The sequence below is a fragment of the Stegodyphus dumicola genome, chromosome 2 (assembly GCF_044657685.1).
Source record: "Stegodyphus dumicola isolate Sdum_Otavi_A_Nest chromosome 2, ASM4465768v1".
Classification (NCBI taxonomy): Eukaryota; Metazoa; Arthropoda; class Arachnida; order Araneae; family Eresidae; genus Stegodyphus; species Stegodyphus dumicola.
In genome coordinates this window covers 258,351,549-258,374,383 of record NC_140769.1, presented here as the reverse complement: position 1 = coordinate 258,374,383, position 22,835 = coordinate 258,351,549, and the positions used below count along the sequence as shown (strand labels likewise).

General features: G+C 36.6%; 1 protein-coding gene across 1 annotated transcript in view; it reads right to left on the bottom strand.

The window, feature by feature from the left end:
* Positions 1 to 22,835, bottom strand: part of LOC118201209 (acid-sensing ion channel 2-like) — a 68,965-nt gene that overhangs the window by 14,652 nt on the left and 31,478 nt on the right. Inside the window, exons 8-11 of the mRNA XM_035373265.2 lie at positions 10,330 to 10,428; positions 6,746 to 6,845; positions 6,486 to 6,546; positions 3,253 to 3,301 (exon numbers count right to left, since the gene is read on the bottom strand). Coding sequence (XP_035229156.1) covers positions 3,253 to 3,301; positions 6,486 to 6,546; positions 6,746 to 6,845; positions 10,330 to 10,428 — 309 coding nt within the window. The remainder of the gene's footprint in view (positions 1 to 3,252; positions 3,302 to 6,485; positions 6,547 to 6,745; positions 6,846 to 10,329; positions 10,429 to 22,835) is intronic.

Below are 22,835 nucleotides of genomic sequence, written 5' to 3'. Positions count from 1 at the left end.
CGCCTGATGAGCTTTGGAACTCCTAATTGATTTCAACCAACGAGGGCTTCCGATTTTGTTTCACTACCCTTTTCAGAGTTCCACGGCTGCATTCACTAACGTTTTCTGCCTGCCACTTCGTTTTTCTACAGTTTCATTGCCTAGACGTTTCTACTTCACAATTATATCATTCACAGTGGATTTTGGCTTCTGCAGAATGTCCGAAATTTCATGAACGGATTTCCCAGAAAAGTGGCATCCCACTGTACAGTCACGACCAAAGTCACTAAGCTCCTTTGACTTAGTCATTGTCTCGCAAGCGCATAAATATAATCTGAAAAACCACTAACAACACTTTTATAGCTTTCGGTTACTCATCAAATAAAGTTACCTTCCAGCTCCACTTTTTTAAAGGGAGGTCCGGATACTTTAACAGATAGCCTATGCGATATTTCGATCGATGCAATATTTTCAAATGAAAGCATGAGAACTGATGTGTACATGAGCGTATACATTTATCATTGTCCATTGTATAGGAGAATAGAATAATGAAAACGTGTAGTGTTTGTAACTAACATTGAGCCAGAAGGTTTATAAACAACTTAGAATTTATTTATAAACTATCTACAGGAAGGGATAACTTAATTAAAGGTAATTGCTATTCCGCCCGTTCTATTCTTAACATAAAACATTTGACCTCCTCCGAATTCCATGTCCTAACATAGAATTGGGAGGAATTCTTGGATTAAAAATGTCGTGTATCATAGTTATAAGGAAATATTCCATTTTGACCATTCCCGAATGTATTTTGGCATTTTTTTTTTTTTTTTTTTTTTTTTTTTTTTTTGCGTTATGTCGTGTACGCACAGAATAAAGAGCTCTTTATTCCAAAACCAGTTGTACAATGGATTCAAAATTGTCTCAAAGGGGATTCTTTTCGTGACATCTGCACGTATGTATTTGCGCAAGTATCTCACATAACTGGAAAACGATTAGCCGTAGAACGTTGAAACTTTTTACATGGGACTGCTATAACATCTTAATTGTGCCCTTCCCTTTTTTATTGCGATCGGTAGTACCAAACGCATATTTAGTTATTTATAGCAGATAAGTGGGCGGTAAGAGTGGGTGCTTGAACTTCCTGTCCACAAGAGGCACTGAGCTATGCAGCACAAACTAGAATAATATAACAAAGCTATTACTTAAAACATAGTATGCAAGCAGACCTGGAGCTGCCCTCCATAGCATGTACGTTCGAAAGGCACCAACTGTAAAAACACCAATGTATATTTAAGGGGAAAAGAAAGGCACAGCCCGCGGTATGGTAAAATACAAAGCATTGCAAGCAACGCCTGGCAGGATCCCCTGTAAGTCCTGTGGGGTCTAAATTATCTGGGTATCTAGTGTGGCTGGACAATACCCACATTGCCAATGGTTAAACAATGGATGTCCACCACATTTCTCCATATCCATATCCATATAGGGCGTTTATAAATGAATGGTCCGGTTTTAAAAAATAATAATAAATCGGTGTATTATCTTACCCGAGATAAAACCTATACCATAAGCATTGACAACTGTTCAAGTTTCTCGTGCCACTGCTGCTTGCTTTTCATGCTTACCGAGCAGCCGCAGCGTCAGTTTCCAAGATGATGCCGCAGCAGGAAAAGGCTCTCTTTGTGATCCGTTTTGAAGTGGCCAGGTACTATGTGGTTTCAGTGCACATTTTGTGTGCAGTTTTCTGAGAGAACGTGCATTGCCCATTTTTCGTCGAACAAGAAACTGTGATCGGCGACTCATTTCTATACATGTTGGAAACCTGGTTGCTACCCAAGCGGAATGCAATTATGATGATTACATTTTGCAACTGGACAGTGCTCCGCTCCATTTTCACAGGGATGTAAGAGAGCTTTTTAATCGTGTTTTTCACCAACGCTGGATTGGACATACTGCAACAACAAACAAAAAAATTCTTCCATAGCCTTCTTTGGGAGTTTTTTAAGGACCTAGTTTATGTACCGCCAATGCCCGTGTCCCTTGATAAAGTTTGTGACCGGATAAAGCATGTATTGCAGACCGTAGCGGGGGACATGCTACACGTGTATGGGAAGAATTTGATTACCGTGTAGATGTGTGTCGTGTAACCAAGGGTGCACATATCGAAGGATTGTGATTTAATACACCAAAAACTTGGACACGCTGCTTATGCTGTAAGTTTTACCCATATAAACTAATACATCGATATATTATATTGACTTTAAAAAAAATGCACCATTCACTTATAAACACCCTGTATATTACCCACTCACCCTTACCTCAATTCAAAGTCCTTTTATTTTCGCAACGGTTGGTCGTGGTCATATACTGCCAATTACAGAAGTGTATTAAAAAACGAAATTATTCCTGTTTTGGCAATATCAAATACAAAACGAAACATTAATTTTGGACAAATAACGAAATCTGAATTTCAATGTGGTCTCCCATTCCTATACTTAGAGTTGGCAAAGTTTGATACTCTTTATGAAGAAACTAAAATACCAGAAGTCTGACTCTCGGATGACAAAATTTGATCGTGGTATTTAAATTCAAAATATGGAATTTTTTATGTCGTTTTCAACTTCTCCTGAGAGATCGGATAATTAAATTAGAATAATTCCAGGAAATAAGCTTAAATGAAGTGAAGGGGGAAAGATATGTATAATTTAATGGCCATACAAGTCATGTTGAGTCCCCAACAGAATTTTTAATAGATATTTAAGAATATAACAAAATAAAAAACCATTTTTTGCTTGCATGATTCAAAGGCAAAAAGCATTATGTTTAAAAAAACTTTTTGCAAGTCGTGATACTGCAAGGAAGATGATTTGCAGTAAATAGCTCAATTCTTCATCTTAAGAGATATATCACTAGTTTCTTGTTTTTCATAAAGTTCTCTTTTTTATTGTCGATGAGTTTTCTGGTCAATCACACATTCCATTAATTTCAACAATGTTTAATAAGTATTATATCTTTAAACATTTGGAAACCACTTTGAGGTGCTTTTTTGTATATTACTCTAGGCGTAATTAATTACTTATTCATGTTATTATATTTTTCGGTATTTTTATCTTATCTATAAGGTACTCAGTTTTAGAAAAGGTTGGCTTTCCGTTACACAGTAAATTTTGTTCGTCTTTGGTTTACTGTTTAAGTTATACTGTTTAAGTCTTAAGTTTTACTGTAAATAGTATTTATGTCTTCATATGTTTAAAATTCGAAATAGTTGATAGTTACCTTGGGTATATCTCCTTTCACTTCTACTCTTAAATTATAAGACCTTTCTCTGAAATTAAAAAAAGTCTTTATAAATAAAATGGAAAAATAACCTAAGCATGAAATTGTAAAAATAAAATGCGAAAGCAAGGGGATTTGCAAAATGTCCAGCAAAGGAGTCCAGCAATTCCTCTCTAACACTAGCCTCCTTACCTCTAACACTCCCCTCCATTACTCCTCCTTTCATATCAAGCCATATGCAGCCTATTCCAGACACTTCCAAACGTCGAATTTCCGCTGCAATAGAAGCACAGTGGCACAATTCCTCTCTAACACTAGCCTCCTTACCTCTAACACTCCCCTCCATTACTCCTCCTTTCATATCAAGCCATATGCAGCCTATTCCAGACACTTCCAAACGTCAAATTTCAGCTGCAATAGAAGCATAGTGGCACAATTCCTCTCTAACACTAGCCTCCTTACCTCTAACACTCCCCTCCATTACTCCTCCTTTCATATCAAGCCATATGCAGCCTATTCCAGACACTTCCAAACGTCAAATTTCCGCTGCAATAGAAGCATAGTGGCACAATTCCTCTCTAACACTAGCCTCCTTACCTCTAACACTCCCCTCCATTACTCCTCCTTTCATATCAAGCCATATGCAGCCTATTCCAGACACTTCCAAACGTCAAATTTCAGCTGCAATAGAAGCATAGTGGCACAATTCCTCTCTAACACTAGCCTCCTTACCTCTAACACTCCCCTCCATTACTCCTCCTTTCATATCAAGCCATATGCAGCCTATTCCAGACACTTCCAAACGTCAAATTTCAGCTGCAATAGAAGCATAGTGGCACAATTCCTCTCTAACACTAGCCTCCTTACCTCTAACACTCCCCTCCATTACTCCTCCTTTCATATCAAGCCACATGCAGCCTATTCCAGACACTTCCAAACTTCAAATTTCCGCTGCAATAGAAGCATAGTGGCACAATTCCTCTCTAACACTAGCCTCCTTACCTCTAACACTCCCCTCCATTACTCCTCCTTTCCCTCCTCTCCGACGCTACCACTAGAAGTAACAAATCTGCACAAAAGAAAATTGGCTCAGTCATTACGTATGATGCCACTACCTATTCAGCCATGTCAAGCCACATGTAGCCTATTCCAGACACATCCACAACGTATGATTTCCGCTGCAATAGGGGCACAGTGGCACATTTTCCTCTCTGCGCTCAACACTGTTTACCCATACAAAGTTGAATATCTCTGTATTGATCTGCAATGTCGTATTTACGTATAAACTGCATACATTAGGGTCCCTACTTTTTTTAGGGCCCTCCAAAAAAAAATTATCCCAAATTCCATTAGAGAAAACTTTTCTGTATCACTTATGACAGGCCTCATATCTCAAATAATTTCTGGCCTTTGTGAAGTGTAAATCTGGTCCGACTGATATGCATATTTTCAATTTATTTGTTTGTTTATCAGCTGTCCATATGTTTAGATGATGTGGCCAACTGTATGAGCTACTTCACTAGTTGCAATTTAACATTGTTTCATACAACACTATTACAGCTTTTGCTTTCCTCGATTGCTTGAAATGATGCGTGTGCTCAAGATTATTTGTAAATCATACCCTGTCATCATTAACTAGTTTCCAAGTAATATGCGTTCAGTTCAATCGAACTTATTTCCATGTGATAGGAGGTACCAAGTTGGCGATGGTTTTAGCGACCAATTTTTGTCGTCACCATTGTAACGGTATACGCCCTTCATATGCCTTTCAGTAATTTCGTGAAGTAGATGAAACTAAAGATTTCTCGGCAGCCGGAGAAAACTGTATAATACCGAAGAGAGAGCATCAATTTCTCAGTAGTTGTGAGTTCAGAGCGACTGCGGAATTTTCATCCGTGACAGCTTCGCCTTTTAGATGTACTTTGCACTACGTTGTGTTTAACTTTCCCAGTAGTTTGAATTGGTAACTAGTAACTGAGCGCCGCCTGAGATAACCACTGACCTGACTTTGTTGTAAAAGTCTTACAGTGTTAATAGTCATCCTGGCAGAAGGGAAAATTTCCTCCGTGTAAAAATATACATATAAATATTACATGGGCATACAAGGCCTGTGTATAAGCATAGATATGTTGATAACAATCAATGTCCTGTACAAGTTACATATGATAGATATATAAAATCATGACAGCTATGTGTACATTTAAATATTATATGAATTCATATTTACAATACTTTTACTGAGATAATCAAATTAAACTCGTAATTCGTTTACACATTGACTGGATTTTCAATGTCATTTAAACTGCTTTACAATATTATTTTTATCAAGTACATACAAACTGGATAGTAATATGCTTACATTACGATAGTTTTGCTCTTACAGACCTGTTACTATTCTACGAGGTGAGCTATTTTTCTAGTGTTGATTTTCAGTTGTTGTAGTATTTTGAATTGCTATTAAAATTATGCTGCGAAGATACAATTCTCAAGGGAGGGGGAGAATTTCTTAGTATCTTGCTGAGCATGGCCTGATTACCTCCTCTATTTTAGTTTTCGTCTGCTTGTTGCCGCAGGTATTCTCCGCCCATTGCGGCCAGTATTCACTGCTTGGCAATTTTAAATGCTGTTTATCGGTTTGTGGGCAGCTGAAGAGGAAGTGATCTGCATCACCTACCGCACCACATTCACACAATTCTGACGCTCGTTTGCCGAATCTCTTAAGATAATGTGGGAAGGGACCATGGCGAGTGTAGAATTGAGTTTGTGCTCCGCTGTATGTATTAACTGAGCACGTGACTTTCGGAAAGAACTTGTAGGGTAACTGGTAACTACTGATTGTGCTTTGTGATATTGAGAAGAGCTGTACGAGTAGTTTTGTGGAAAGTTCCAGAACTGCCAAGTGTTTCTTTTTCGTTTCTTTTGCAGTGCGTTGTGTTTAACGTTCTGAGTAGTTCGAATGGGTAACTGGTAACTACTGTTTGTGCTCTGTGATACTGAGAAGGAATAGCTTTTTGGGAAGTTCCAGAACTGTCTAGTGTTTCTTTGCGGAAAATAATTTTTGTCAAGCTATCATCGGTTCTGTGTGCGTTCAATCCATTACAAAACCCTACGCACGGAACAACAGTAACACCACCTTCCCCGAAAAGTACGATAGCTATCCACTACGACTCCTTATTAATAGAAACTCAATTTTGCATAAATTTAAGAGCCCCGTTATTAATTAAGAGACTTACTCGCAAGCTTCATTGCATTCTCTAGAGCATTTCTCAATCATCTTCTCAGGTGCATAGTAATCTAAACATACCAAAAATAAAAAACACAAAAAATTTATCTTAAAAACTACGTTATTGTAAGCTACAACTAAAAACGCATAACTGAGAATATTTGTAACTCTAAACTGAAATCTGACAGCAATTCACAATTCTATAGCTTAATTTATTTTATTAAAAATATTTTTATTAATTATGATAAGTGATAACATATTAATACTAACTTATACTACAAGAGGAATGGTTATGTGGATACGATATTGATGTAGCAACGCAACCAACCGTGTCCATCATTTGCTTTATTCTGCAAATTTCCGAGCATGCCTGAAAAATTACAGACATACTTAGAATGAAGATTTATTTTCAGCAGTATAACTTTAGATCTATATCATAATAAGTATTCTCAAAGCTGTTGCTAATGCAATACAACTGTTCATGTTAAGAACCAAATATACAGTTAACTCCGCTGTAGTGAACTCCAAGGGACACTAAAATATAAAAACATTTTTATATTTTTATTTTTTTTATTTTTTATTTTTTATTTTTTTTTTTTATTTCTAATGAAATGGAATAACAAAATATATTTTACCTTTAACTTTCACTTACGATGAGCATGGTTACAAAAAAATGATTCGGTAACTTAAAATAATATTGTAGGTTGATCTGTGGAAAGCAAAACTTAAATTCAAAGGACAGAATTTAAACAACTTTTATACTAAAAACAAATCGGGGGAAGGATTTTGATCGCTCTTAAAGGCTCTTTTAAAGTTTAATATAGTTTATTGGTAGAAACATTATTGGTAGAAATGACCCACATGGAATAGCGAAACATTTTATAGGATATTAGATGAGTTTAGACTAACATAGAAATGTTGTATCTTTATATTTGAAAATTAAAAAATATGTACTGAGATTTTATAAAAATATTAATTTAAATTTAATTTAATAAATTTGTTTAAATAGATACATCATGAACTAAATACATTTTCATTTAAATCAATCACTTGATGAAGCAAATAATAATAATAATAATACTTTTAAGAACTGTATCCATTATTTTTTTTTAAAGTTTAGTCTATTAATTGATAACAGACTTACTTTTTTCGAATATCAGCGGGCTCAAATGAAAGGTGAAACAACGCATTCAACTAAGACAACGCAAAATCATATTTCGAAACTAACAACTCTTTTAGACTGGAAAAGGGGGGGATAGAAAAGTTTCCTTTTCCAAAAAAATGAATTATCAACTTTATAACCCAAACTCGTAACACTCATTACTTCCTGCTACTGTGAATAGCGAAAATTACAAAATTTTCATCATCAGCCTTAAATAGGTCTGACAGCTCTCAAAGAATTCTGAATTAAATCGAAGTGCCCACTTATGTATATTCTTTGGTTTAACGGTCACGCACGTACAACAAGTAAGAGAACGCTATATGGTGTCCTAAGATTTGCTTATTGAGTTCTCGTTTTCATAGACAGTGTCACACTTGTTTCGCATAGTCTTTCTTAAGAACGCGGAAAAAAGTAGTATTGAACATTAACAAAAGCAACGAACAAGTGTTTTCTTTTACGGATGGAATATGGATTGCGGATCTTAAAAGCCTAAATAGGGAATATTTTAAGGATACGTAGATTCTTCGTTCAAACTTCCACTAATCTGGAAAAATACAAAAAAGTGCGAATAGATGATATTCATATTAAGAAAATTATTTATTCATTATGGTATGATCATTTTTATTTCAGCTCTATCTGATTCTCAATTAATTAGAACATATTAGCCGTAGTCGTATTCATTTATCTTCTAATTATGTCATTAATCTTCGTCATCACATAATTATCATCACTTCGTCTCGGCTGAACATCCTTGGTAACAGTCATGTAGTCTAAAACAAGGAATAGTCCAGGTGTGCCAGTACTAGAGACTCACATCTAAACTTTTGATGGTTATCAACGAGCTCAGTTCGCATTCCAGTTACGTACCAGTTTATTTCAGTGATAAATTTACGACTGATAGATATCTGATATTTACGACTGATTGATACCAAAGGGTTAACTCAACCGAACTTCATTCCGGCTGACCATCGTAAGGAATACACCGTCTACCAATAAGTTTTTGGATATCCCTGCAAATGCCGATATCTGCGGTCCTGATATACGTCACGCCTTCCGCCGTGAAATATCGTGTAGGAAACAACATTGGCATTAGTCGCATACAAGATGCCGCGAAGTGCAGAGTTACCTGATTTCAAGAAAAGTCAAATCGGAGGGTACCATAGAAAAGACCAATCCTTAAGTGGCATATTTATCAAATGAATTACACAAAAGGAGATAAATTACACAAAATCGGTAATGGACTATGTTATTCAGAAGTAGAAGTTGAGCGATGGTTGTTGGAATGTGCCTGAGTTGGCAGACCCATTGACCTGGAAGACAGAGACCGACAAGTATTGTTCACAGAAATTCGGAGGAACCTCACCCAGATGACCCACATACTTTCGGAGTTTCAACAGGTATCCAGGAGCGTTGTTCCGATGAATATCATCCGCAAGAAAGTCCATTTGATTGGTTTTTCACGGCCGTGCTGCCACCTCTAAGCTTTTGATCACAAAGTCCAAACGCTCCTTCCGGTTAATGTGGTGTAAAGCACGTTGGCAATGGACCATAGATCAGCGGAAACGGGTTTTCTGGAATGAAGAATCAAGGTTAATCGTTTACCGTAGAACGTCTGGCTGGAGAACCCCTACTGCCAGCATGCATTATGTCCACTTGATAAGCTCAACTCTGACACCTACTGCACTATTTTGGATGGCAATGACAATGTGTAATTTCTTGTTGTGGAAATTTTACGGGTTAGTCTCATGTTGTTTCAGGACGACAACACCAGCTGTAACGTTGCGAGGTTCACCATGGATATGATCTCAATGGGGGCCAAGCGAATGGACTGACCGGCTCAGAAGTCAGACCTGAATCCTACCGCGAACCACTGGGACAAATAGGATAGTGGAATTAAGTGATGCAGCAACCATAGAACATCGGTGAAGGAGCTTATAAGTCTTCTCCAAGTCGAGTGGAGAAAATTACCAATAGGCGTCATACAAGAACTTGGTGGAAAGCATGCCAAGCACAGTTGAGTCTGTAATTGCTTCTCGTGGTAGCTCTACCAACTACTAAATATGAATAAATTTTGTTTTTCCTTTCTAGCATAGGTGTCTATATACTTGTTAGTAGATAGTGTAATCATGCAATTTAACTCTAGAAACGGTGCAGTAGTGCTGGTCGGTCAGTACATGAGACTTACGTTTAACGCAGGAATTCCTCTCCTGAGCATCCCCGATAACAGTCATGCAATTTAAATCTAGGAACGGTCTGGTTGCTATGCTGGATCTCTGCAGAAATCTCAATGCAATTTCTTCACTTTCTTCTTTCTCGGAACTATTTCTATCTGAACAAGTATATTATACTAAAGTTGATTTTTATATGAAGGCAAATGGAGCTTTCTGCTTTTATGCATTATCTACCAGAAAGAACATATTTGTTACCAAAAGCTATTCAAAGCTAGTAATCATATAAACTTGATCATTTTAGACAATCTAATAAACCCGTGGAAGGAAGAGAAGCTACAATCTTGGATTTAATAAAAAATATGTAAAACAGATTCAGTGTTTGCTCTTATCATTTTTTATCATTCAGTAAAACCTTTATCGACACTTAAATTGTTAGTATGAAGAATTTTACTTAAATTCTAAAATAAATAAAATAAAACATAAATGTATTCAACACAGCCAGAATTTATATTTTCTCTCACTTTCTTAGTTAATGGGCCATAGCCTCCATTTCTCCTCCACAGACTTCTATAATCAGTGCAGTTCGTTTCATAAGGAGGCGGCAATCGAATACGAACAATCTGAAAAATTGGAAGAAATAGTATGTTACAACATGAAGTATTTAAAAATCTTAAAATGTTTTTTGAAATGGAAGCCTGAAATAGATACACAGACCCATGGTCGCGAATTGAAAGTTCAGCAACTCTCAAACTTTCAATTTAATTTTAAACTCTTCCTAACTCTTATTCTACTAAAGTAAATGTTCAGGAACCTGGTGAACTTATTAACGGTTTATCGCTGAGTTCAAATAACTAAGACGTAGGTTCGAGAAGGGTTAACTACCCCTTATTTCACTCAAAATAAGATGAACAGTCAGCCCCTTTCTTCGGGCTTACAACAAAGCCTCCAGTCGTGGTTGAACTACAAAATAAGAAAATCTGATGTGTACACCAAATGACTTCCTTGTACGGAATATTAATTATACGCATTTTTTCTTGCATTTCGTTTAAACTTATTGAATTGAATTAAATCTACTTCGCCGACAGCGCATAAACCACAATAGAATAAATGCATTCTTTAAAATTCACTCTAGTATTTGTTTACCATAGCGACACTCTGGCGCTAGATTCACTTAACAGTATTTATTATATTTCGTTCATATTATAACTCATAATGCACAAAATTTATATCATTTAAAGAATAGAATTATCTAATCGTTGCCACATGTTCTATTCAAATACTATATACCGTTGCGCGCCCCTAACTAGCACGCAACCAAGAGGTGACTGTGAAAGCTTGTATAAACCACAGAGTCTTATAAAGGGTTTAAGTCCCTTTTTATTCAACGTACTAATTTACAATTGCGTCCTCTTGACGCTTACAAACTTTGCCAACTAGGCAGTCAAAATAAAATAATAACCTGAAAAGAAAATAAAGACAAGATTCTAACTACGAGGCTCTCTAAAATAACTAACTCACCGCGTTTTACAAATACCGCAGCTAATTCAGCAGACTTGAAGCTCACTGGAACAATTGCCACTACTTCCCGCCAAGCACATAGGCCGCAACGCGGGGTTCTTTAATTCTCGATTTCTACCTCCGCGCTCGCGAAGTAAGAATAACTCTCTCTCACCGAACTTGTTTCCTTCTATTTAAATCATACTACTTCCGCTGATAATTTGAATGCTTGCGCGTTCTACTCAAATTTACATATTCTGGCATTGGCAGTTCCAGGGAAAAGTAAGGCTTGACAGGAAAGATAGTTTAAACTTAAAATAAATGTTAGTTAAAATAAATATAAACCCTACATTTGCCGCTGCCAGAATTTGGAAAACTTGGAAGCAGGTCCTACAAACGACCTGTTGTAAGTTTATCTAATTCTGAACTAACTGGCGAAAGCCTCGTTTACACAGAAAAAATCTTATGTAACAATTAAAATTCTGTTAGTCGTTACACAGCTTTCTTCTTACAGCAACTTTTCCTGGACTTCATCAATCAATCTTGGTCTTTCCTTCCAGCATCTGGAAGGAATAAGTATCAGTATCTTTCTACATACATTATAATTTACACTTTCTTGACACAATAAATTTTTGTTTTTAACGTTTCGTTTTTCTTAGTTATTGCTTACTTCACATTCATTCAATTTTTCAAGCATTAATTTAACTTTACCCTGGCTCTCCACCATGTGTGGTGTCAAACGGGAATATTCGTGTTTTAGTCTTACAACACTTCCCCTAACCACCATGATTTGTTAGAATTCAACAACCAAATAGACACACCTTACTCGACATTCTACAACTCAATGAGCTACTTTAATATTCTTAAAAATTCAAATGTAGGTGGAGAACCCTACAAAACACATTCATTCTAACTTCCCCCTCATTCATCTTTAAACATGCAGGCTTTCGCTCTAAAGCATGACTTTACAGTTTAATACTTAAATTTTGACTTCATTGCTTTTAAGCATTCACTTTTAGCATCTACAATTTTATGCTTCTAGACTAAATTCTACTTTTACATAACATGCAAGTATTTACATACATTTACAAAAGTTTAATACATATGCTTTTTACAATTTACCATAAAATGAATAAGAGAAAATAAATTTTTACTTTACTCATTCTTCGCCAAGCTGGCGGCACTGGAACTAAAATTCTTATTAGTACAAGAATACGAAGTTATTTTTATCTCCGGCCAAATTTTGGCTTTAACATAACAGAATTAGTCTTTCGACCAACAGAAAATGCTTGTTTTTAGCTTTTACACTTAAAGAAAATAATACTTTTGCCTTAGCTAAATAAAGTAAAACAAAACTAAGTCTCAACCGAGACATATTGACTTTCGTCAAAACATAGAACTTCGTACTTATGCATAACACCTCGGAACAAAAGAGAAAAAAAAATTATAGAAGGTTTTAACTTATCTTTGAGTTTTCGATGCTTGAAACTCCGTCATCCGTTTTTGACAAAATTGATCCCAAGTTAGAGGTGTCATGGATGTCAATCTTCTCCTTGTTGATCTCCGCGTGTCGTCCCCGTTGATCTTTCTTTTGCGTCCTCTACATGCTGGCCTCTTGACCGAGTAATCGTCCGGTTGTTGGCCTTTGCGTTTCTGCCTGGGACGGCTGGTGTTGACGTCCTCCGGTCTGGAGTCCTTCTTGAATTTCTTCTGTTCGTCGTACTTCTGTGCCTCCTGTTGGCGTTTCAGTTTTCGGAACGGCGGCCTTGCTGGCACCTGACTCTGTGGCCGTGTGCGCGTTCTCCTTGATGTGTAATTTCTCCTGCCATCTTTTATAGGTGGTGTTTTCGTCTTTACCACGGTTTCTTTACCCGGTTCATCTGTATTTTTGTTTTTCTTAAACGCTGGAGTTTGAAAATCCTTTTTTCTTTTTGATACCGACGTCCGGGTTGTAGAAGTGCTAGGTCTCTCTTCAGTTCTCCGTTTCTTGGGTGGTGGAATAGTTGTTGCAGTCTCTGGCCCTTCTATTTCGTTTAGACTTGAGTCCTGCAAGAAACTTTTAAGGATTTCAAAATCATTTGGATTATAGTATTTTTTCACCTGGTCGGGACTTGCTTTACAGATTTCCCCTCTCTCGTTTTTAAGATATAAGACTACTCCTTTGATTTCCTGAATTACATAGGGGCCTTCAAACTTTGGAGCTAGCTTTGCCATAAAATTGTCTGGGGCACTTGATAAAGAAAATTTCCGTTTCAATACTTTATCCCCAACTTTAAAATCTGCTTCAAGGCGTTTTCTATCGTAATATAACTTTTGTCTATTTCTTGCCGTATCCGAAGTTTTAAGCGCCTGATCAATTAGTTTTTGCACGTCCTTTTGTCTAAATTCCTGCTCTCTTTGTTGCACAAAGAATAATTTATCTAAAGGCGTAATTAACTTTCTGCCTAAAAATAATTCTGCTGGAGTTTTTCCCGTAGTATCATGATGTGCCGTTCTTAAAGCATAAGCTAATTCATTTATGTAGCCATCCCAGCGCTTGTGATGTGTGCTAACGTAACTGCGAATTATTTTTACAATGTTTTTATTAACTCTTTCTGCTATGTTAGCCTGTGGTCTATACGGAACCATTTTGATATGGCGTATATCAAGTCCATTGCATATGTTTTCAAATATTTGACTAATGAATTGTTTTCCGTTATCGCTAATGACTTTTATCGGTGCACCGTATTTTAAAATGTATCTGTGTAAGAATGCATCTGCGACTGTTTTGGCTGACGCGCGTTTAAGTGGAACAATTTCTATCCATTTTGAAAAATGATCTACTATTACTAAAAGAAAACGATTTTTATTTAACTCGCTCTGGGGGAAGGGACCAAGGAGATCTATGCCTAAAATTTCATTCGGAAATGTAGCGCGAATGCTATTTAAGTACCCGGCCGGGCTGTAATTAATATCATTTATTAACTGACATTGATTGCAGGACCTGACATACGCCGTTACTATTTTGTATAATTGCGGGAAATATACCGCCTCGCGTACCCTTTTTAAAGTCTTTCTGACCCCGAGGTGGCCCGCTGTTTTTTTTTTCGTGCAACTCCTTCAAAATGCTTAATCGAAGCGAGGCTGGGATGACTGGCTTATACTCAAGATTTTCGTTCGTTGTTTTCGTATAGAATAATAAATTATCTATTATTTGATAGTTTTTTGCTCTATTTCTTATCGCATCGATATCTGTGTGCTCAAAGCTTTCGGGGTCTTTCAAATAAGCATAGATATTTCCAAATTCAGGATCAGCTTTCAGTTCAGTAATAACCGTATCTCTAGAATCTAAAATTTTTGAAGTCAACACAGCGCATTTAAGTTCATTACCTTCATCGTCCAGTTTTATACGAAAAAGTGCGTCAGCTACATTGTTTTCCTTACCCGGTTTATATTTTATTGTGATATTATATTCTTGGAGTTTTAAAGCCCATCTTATTAACCTGGGCGTTAGGTTTTTTCCCGAGTAAAGTCTACCAACAGCCGCATGATCCGAAAAGACAGTTACTGGCGATTTGCTGAAATAAACTCGAAATTTGTGTACAGCCATTAATACGGCTAATGTTTCTCTTTCTGTAGCTGTATAATTCCTTTGTGTTTGATTCAATGTTTTACTAAAAAATGCCAGCGGATGGTTATTTTGCATAAGAACCGCGCCCACCGCATAGTCTGATGCATCTGCCGCAATTTCCAGGTTTTCGTCCCCCTCAGGGAATTTTAAAACAGGGGCATTAATAAGCGCTTCTTTTAATCTTTCAAAAGCTGTGTTAGCTTCAGCTGTCCACGTAAATTTACTCTTTTTTCTTTTGATTACTAAGAGTGGTTCAACAATATTAGCGAAATCTTTTATGAAAGATCGATAGTAAGAACATAGTCCAAGGAAAGACGAAAGTTTCTTGGCGGTGTTGGGCGGTGGGAAATTCTTAATAGCTTTTATTTTTGAATCTTGCGTTTCTATACCCTTTTGCGAAATTTTATAACCGAGATATTTAAGTTCTTTAGTTGCGAACTTGCATTTTGAGGCGTTAATTGTAAGACCGGCCTCTTTTAATAATTTAAAAACTTGTTCGAGGTCATTAACGTGTTGTTCCAACGTACTACTCGTTATAATTATATCATCTAGATAAATTAAAGTTGATTTTCCTAGGACAGGCTTTAGAACAATGTCCATAGCTCTCTGGAATGTTGATGGGGCCCCACACAACCCAAAAGGCATGCGTAAAAATGCATAAGTGCCCGATTTTGTTATAAACGCGGTTTTATGTATATCTTCGGGTCTCATAGCTATTTGATAGTAGCCAGACGTTAAGTCCAAAGTAGACATATATCTCGTCGATTTGATCTGTCTAATGATCTCGTCTATAACCGGCAAAGGGTAAACTGGGAATTTAGTTATGCTATTTAGTTTTCTATAATCGATAGCAAACCTCCAAGCCCTTTTATCCGAAGGAGGAAACTCGTTCTTTTTCCTACATAGTACGACTGGACTCGCGTATTCACTATTTATGGGCGTTATTATTTTATTCTTTAACATCTCCTGAATATGTTCTTTGATTACGTCTTTTTGTTTGTCATAGCGGTAAGGTTTAGTCCTACAAGGTTTTTCGGCATTTAATTGAATCTTGTGAGTCACGATCTGACAGTTTCCCGGTTTTTCTGAAAACAAATGAGAAAAATTACTCACCACTTGCTGTATTGCTTTACTTTCCTGGTCATTCAAATGGCTAAGGTCCAATTCAGGTGTCTCCGCAGGTTCCACCACCCTCTGGTCCATCTCCAGCACCACGGAACTATCTTGAAAATTTAATTTGGTCCTCGCGGCCCTTAAAAAGTCCATACCTAAAATAAGAGGGTGTTGGAGGTGTTTCACCACAAAAATTAATACTTTGAGATTTTCCTCTTTTACCTGTATGTTTAATGATACTTTCCCGATGCAGTGACATGTTTTTCCTTGCGCCGCTATAATTTCCGTATTTCTGGTTTTAAAGAGTCGTATCCTATAAAAATTCTTTTTGAAGAACTTTTCACTCATGAAATTTCCTTCTGCTCCTGTATCGATGAGGGCTTCTACTGCTACATCGCCAACCAGGACTTGTATAATTGGTAGCTGTGAGTTTTTTACGATGACTGTATTTAGATATCTATTTGAGGGTTTTTCTAAAACTTCCGGGGTCTGGACCCTCCCTTTCACAGGCCTCTCTAGTCGTTTAAAGCTTTCCTTTCAATCTCTGTCTTCTGGGTACGCGGATGCTTATTTTCAAATTTTCTTTTTGGGCCTTGCCCTTCAAGTTTCGATGCGTTAGCTTGATAGTTCTTTCCCCCATATGAGCGATTTCCATTTCTTGTTTCCTCCTTCCTTCTGGTACTTTGAGAATATGTTTCCCCTCTCGCTCTTTCCGCGATTCTGCGATTTTGAAACTTCACCGCCAATTCGAAAAGTTCCTGCAATGTGGTTGGGTTTCTAATTTCAAAGTAGTCTTGGACAGCGGGTAACAATCTTGGTAATATTATTTCAATAATCTCCGCATCGGGTTTCTTGCCATACAGCATATCCGTTAGCTTGATTTTTCGTAAAATAAAGTCCGTCAATTGTGCTGTATCCCGTTGATAGAAACTATATAGCTCGGCTTCCAGCCGTGCGCGATCTTTCGCTATGGGGAAGGCCTTTACTAACGATTTTTTGAAATTTTCAAATGTATACGTCGGGCTTCCAAATTCACCTAGTAGAAATTTTCCTATATTTTTCCACCATAGCGCGGCCTGTCCTCTTAGTGCTGATGTGGCAATAGCAACTTTCTGTCTTTCAGGCACAGGATAGAGCTGAAAGTGATTTTCTATACCTTCTAAAAATACGGACACCGAATTTTTTCCGTCGAAATAGACGTTTGGCTTGATTGATGCTCTCAAAGTCTGGACCAGGTATCCAAATTCTTCTAACTGCGTTGTCATTTCTTGGTGTTGTCCAGCGGCTTCCATCCAGTTTTCGGCCATTTCAGTTCGATAGGTGTTCGGGCGCCAATATACCGTTGCGCGCCCCTAACTAGCACGCAACCAAGAGGTGACTGTGAAAGCTTGTATAAACCACAGAGTCTTATAAAGGGTTTAAGTCCCTTTTTATTCAACGTACTAATTTACAATTGCGTCCTCTTGACGCTTACAAACTTTGCCAACTAGGCAGTCAAAATAAAATAATAACCTGAAAAGAAAATAAAGACAAGATTCTAACTACGAGGCTCTCTAAAATAACTAACTCACCGCGTTTTACAAATACCGCAGCTAATTCAGCAGACTTGAAGCTCACTGGAACAATTGCCACTACTTCCCGCCAAGCACATAGGCCGCAACGCGGGGTTCTTTAATTCTCGATTTCTACCTCCGCGCTCGCGAAGTAAGAATAACTCTCTCTCACCGAACTTGTTTCCTTCTATTTAAATCATACTACTTCCGCTGATAATTTGAATGCTTGCGCGTTCTACTCAAATTTACATATTCTGGCATTGGCAGTTCCAGGGGAAAGTAAGGCTTGACAGGAAAGATAGTTTAAACTTAAAATAAATGTTAGTTAAAATAAATATAAACCCTACAACTATAATAAAGCTAGAACGATGTATAAAAGAAATTAAGAAAACAAAACAAAAAAGGAACAGTTTTTCACAGACGATTGAGTATTTTTCATTCAATTAATTCAGTTCTCACTTCGCGAGAAGGCAAAAATACATAAAAACTCAAAATATCTATATTAAAATTTCCGAAGTAAATCTTAAACACTTATTTCATCGAAAAAATTCCAGAAAGGATTAAGCATGATTTAATTGACAATAATAAATGAACGCGTTATCTTTGTTGTTGCAAAGCTAACTTTCTCTAGATTGGCAACAAATCCACTAGTCTACTGTTTCAAATGTAAACAATCAATGGCCACCATAAAAAAAGGCTTAGCGGCACTTTAAAATTGTTGATAATTCTAAAAATATTGCATACAGATTTACTAAAGGCATAAAACCCTTAACCGGAAGATAAAAACAACATAATTCAATCATTTTAAAACAAAAAATGTACAATTTACAAATATATAGGAGTAAAGAAACTGAGATCACTGAGCCGGGTAACAGAGTGGATATATATAGAGAGAGTGGTGCACATCTACATGTTATAGCAGTCCTGTATACAAAATTTCAACGTTCTGAGGCTACTCGTTTTTGAGTTATGCGAGATACGTACGTACGTATGTATGTACGTACCACGAAAAATTCTCTTCAGAATTAATTTTAAAGCAGTTTTATAATTTTTTTTGGAGGAAACGAGTCTTTTATTCTGTCCTTACGTACAGATATCACGCAAAAACATCGTTAAATTGCGTTCGATAGCGGTCAAAATGGATATTTTCGTTGAAATATGCTGCCTGAAACTTTTCGCGATTAAAATACTTCCTTTTTACTTCGTACAAGGAAGTAAAAAAGAGCTAACTTAGAACTAACTAAAAGAGACTTGTCGAAGCTAACACAAATCTAACGCAGTTGGCCCTTAACTTAAACTAGTCGGCGAATATCAAAGGCACATAATACACGACCGAGTGTAACCACTTCTCGAGAGACTTAGCCGAAGGCAAAAGCGCGACATGGGATTCCTAGCTCTCTCTTACGAAGTAAGTTGAACCTTAACTACTACTTCCAACGCATTTGCATTCAAAGCGATTCTAAAACCTCATTCTGGTAGGGAGTTGTAATTGGGAAACAAGAATTGATAGGAAAGGTTATCTAAATTAAAGTAACTGTTATAAAATTAAAATCTACCTTACAATCTTTTGAGAAAATGCTTAAATTTGTGTATGTTTCATGTCTGCAGAATTATTTACATGGTTATCTGTCACGTTCCCATATTTCCATTTGGCACAGATGTTTTAAGAATTGTCTTCACTCTCCTATCAGGAAATAGACCGTGCAAGGAAGTCTCGTGGACATCACATGACTTCATTGTACGGCCTGTTTCCTCGTAAGAGGGTGAAGACAATTATTGCTAATCTTGGTAGCCACCAGGAGTCTCCCCTCACCGTCACCTATCCCCTGCAGGGCCTATTAAATGAGACACATTTTTGGCTGAGCTTCATTTAAACTTATTTCGTCTAATTATTCCAATTCAATTAACTGCTCCCTCGAGACAAAATGAAATCAGAAATTGCGAATTTTGAAATCAAATATCCCAGCCAATTTTTGTCGTAAGCGAGTCAAATTTCTTGCATTTGTATTCTTTCATAACAAGTATAAAACCTCCCAAAATATAAGTATGAAACCAGGGAGATGACAAGTTAGATTTTGTTATTTGTCCAAAATTATCTTTTTTTTTTAAATTTGACGTTACCCAAACATGATTATTTTCGTCATTTAAAACACATTAATCTGAAGTCAAAAATCGCATGGCTCTGAAGGTTGGGGAAAGTCACCAACCTGTGCATGTGTAGCAATCATGCTTTCTCAGAGCGGAATAATTTCGTTCCCTGACCGAGTTGGATATAATTGCCCGGTGACTGAACTTGTCAATGAACCTGTCGGGGGGTACTTCTCGAGAAAGTGTGGCTCCAGAATAAATGATGCAATAAATCCACACCACAGCCTCACTTTTGGGGAGCGCAAACGGAGCATTTAAAAACCATTCTGTGAGCCCCAAATTCGGGAGCTGAGAATGCTCACTGTATCGGGTAAATGATAATACGCTTTGTCTGTCCGAAGGGTGTCCTAAGTCTACTCCGAATCGATCGCATAGCGAGAACTGAAATCTCAGGTACAAAATTGCGTGAAAGCAACTGCTGGGCAAGTAATAGTTAGTATGGATAGTATAAGATGGTATTGCGCAGTGTCAGTTGGTATTGGACAATTGGACGTGGCGTATCCAATGTTTGTACTAAAAGGTAAACATTAAATGCTGGCCTAAAATTTGAAGCTCTTTTCTCCTCCTCTTCAATTTCAGGTTTTCTTCTTTTTCTAGAACAAAACAGCCATTGATTCCATTTCTTCATAGTTCATTTATTCTTCGGAAAATGTTCGTAAAATAATTGGTGCGAAATCGGCCGTTTTCATAAAAGAATTAAACTTGTAGAGTCATTAGGTTGATTGGAAGCAGAAAAGATAAAAAATATGCAACCGCCTTCGCCGGGAATCGAACCTCGGATTTCTGGAATACCGGCCCAGCGTGCTACCGTTACACCAGGAAGGCACACTAGGGAAGTGGGAGAAATACCTTATATACTCCCCTTTCTAAAGGGCGACTAGGGTTTTAGGAGACCTAGTCGCCAAATTCTGGGTGCGGAGAATCATCATCCACAACCCTTTTTGTTCGTGCGCCACTTGTACAGTCGTTAGGTTAATTGAAAGCAGAAAAGATGAAAAATATGCAACCGCCTTCGCCGAGAATCGAACCACGAACCTCTAGAATACCGGCTCAACCTGCTACCGTTACACCACGAAGGCACGCTAGGGAAGTGGCAGAAATGCCTTATAAACTAACAACTGTGATCTTACAAAAAGCTCATTGCAAGTAGCGACCACACTGAAGATAGAGTATAACCTGAGTCCGTGGTTGCTTGCGGTAAGTAATTTTCCTTGCTTACCACAAGCACATCCTGCTATGGAATCTCGAGTGCAATACACACTTTTCTACTCCGAAATATCAAGTGTCTCTACAATGAAATATCTACCGATATCAAGTGTCTCTACAATGAAATATCTACCGATAATTCAAGTGTCTCTACAATATCTACCGATAATTCAAGTGTCTCTACAATGAAATATCTACCGATATCAAGTGTCTCTACAATGAAATATCTACCGATATCAAGTGTCTCTACAATGAAATATCTACCGATAATTCAAGTGTCTCTACAATGAAATATCTACCGATAATCCGAAATATCTACGTTGAAAAAATTTGCTTGTGTACTACTGGTGTTTCGCACTTGTATCGCTGGTGTAGAAACATGGAATTTTTTGTTTTTTTAATCCGAAGGGGCAATTTCCCCAAAAAGGCTATTAATATCGTTTTCGCATTTTGCATTGGTTCAATATAAACGGCCTTTCACTTTTTAAAATGTTGCCACCAAATATTAGCACCCTGCATTGTAATTAGAGAAACTAAATAATGGAGAATCTGCATGAATGCATGTATGTTTCTCGCACTGTGAAAAACCAAAGGTACGTAGAGCCATCAAATTCTGAATAACGTGGCCCTTAACTCGAATATGAGCAACTGGAAGCCCAAATTTGAAATTTGTTTTATTATTTATTTCATATTTTGTAAAACTTTAATGAATTTTGATTAACAAACTCAACGATTTCAAAGCGAGCAATGGCAATACTGTACGAAAAAAAAAAAAAAAAACACATTTTTTTCTCTTTCGCTCGAGGTTTATCGGAAATTTCTAAGGATGTGCTTTCTTAAAATTATTTTGTGATATTGCTATTGAATTTTATGGTTTAAGTGCGAAGAACATGATATTTAATAAAGAAAGGTACACAAAACGTTAAACAAACGCCCCTTTGGGTGTAATATTAAATCTGAAAATCTAATGATTTTTTTCTGGCAGCATATCTTTCCCCTCCCGTATTATGTCATACACAAAATTTCAAACTTTTTATGATCAGTTAAGGCAGCAGGGAGCTCTGAAAAGATGTATACATATCTATACACATAATTGTTACTCATGTATTACATGTGTAAGATATCGTAAAACAATGCCTAAATTTTCGCAATGACAGATGTATTCAATTCATAGTATTTCCAGGTATAGATATTTAAATTTTAATTTTAAATTGAACCAAGTGTTACATATAAATTGAGAATATCAAAACTTTGCTAGCAATGAACACAGAATACATAAAGCGAAATTATCAAAACTGAGTGTACGAAACTAAAATATTTATTAGTTTAAAATTAAGTAACTACTAAATATTATCAAGAATTATTAATAATATTTAAAATTTAGATTTGCGACATTTCTTTTAAGCAGAAGTAAGTAAGAATGATATTAAAATGCGTATGTTGTAAGAAATTTAATGTATAGGTGCTATCTTTAAAAATGATAGATTAATAAAACCAAATTTTCATAATTTTTTTTATTATTTTGGAAAATTATATTGAGCATATTTCTTAGTTTATCATAAAAAAGGCATTAACTTTAAAAGGCGAAAAACAGCTTTAAGGAATAAAAATTGTTTGCCAAAGGAAAAGTGAATTTCAATAATTTTTAAATTTCCTTTATTTGAGATAATAAAAGCACTTTCTTTTCCTTAAGATTCTTCTTGAAGTTCCTCTTTAGGTTTTCATTTTCAAAGGCTTTAAAAATGCCTTTTTTTTTTAGTCCAAAGGGATTTATTTGAATCCCGAAGGACTATTAGTTTCGTTTTGGCATTTTGCGTCGGACTCATAAATGTCGGTTCACTTTTCAAACTGTTGCCACAAAATGTTAGAGTCCTGCATTATATTTGAAGAAATTAAATAA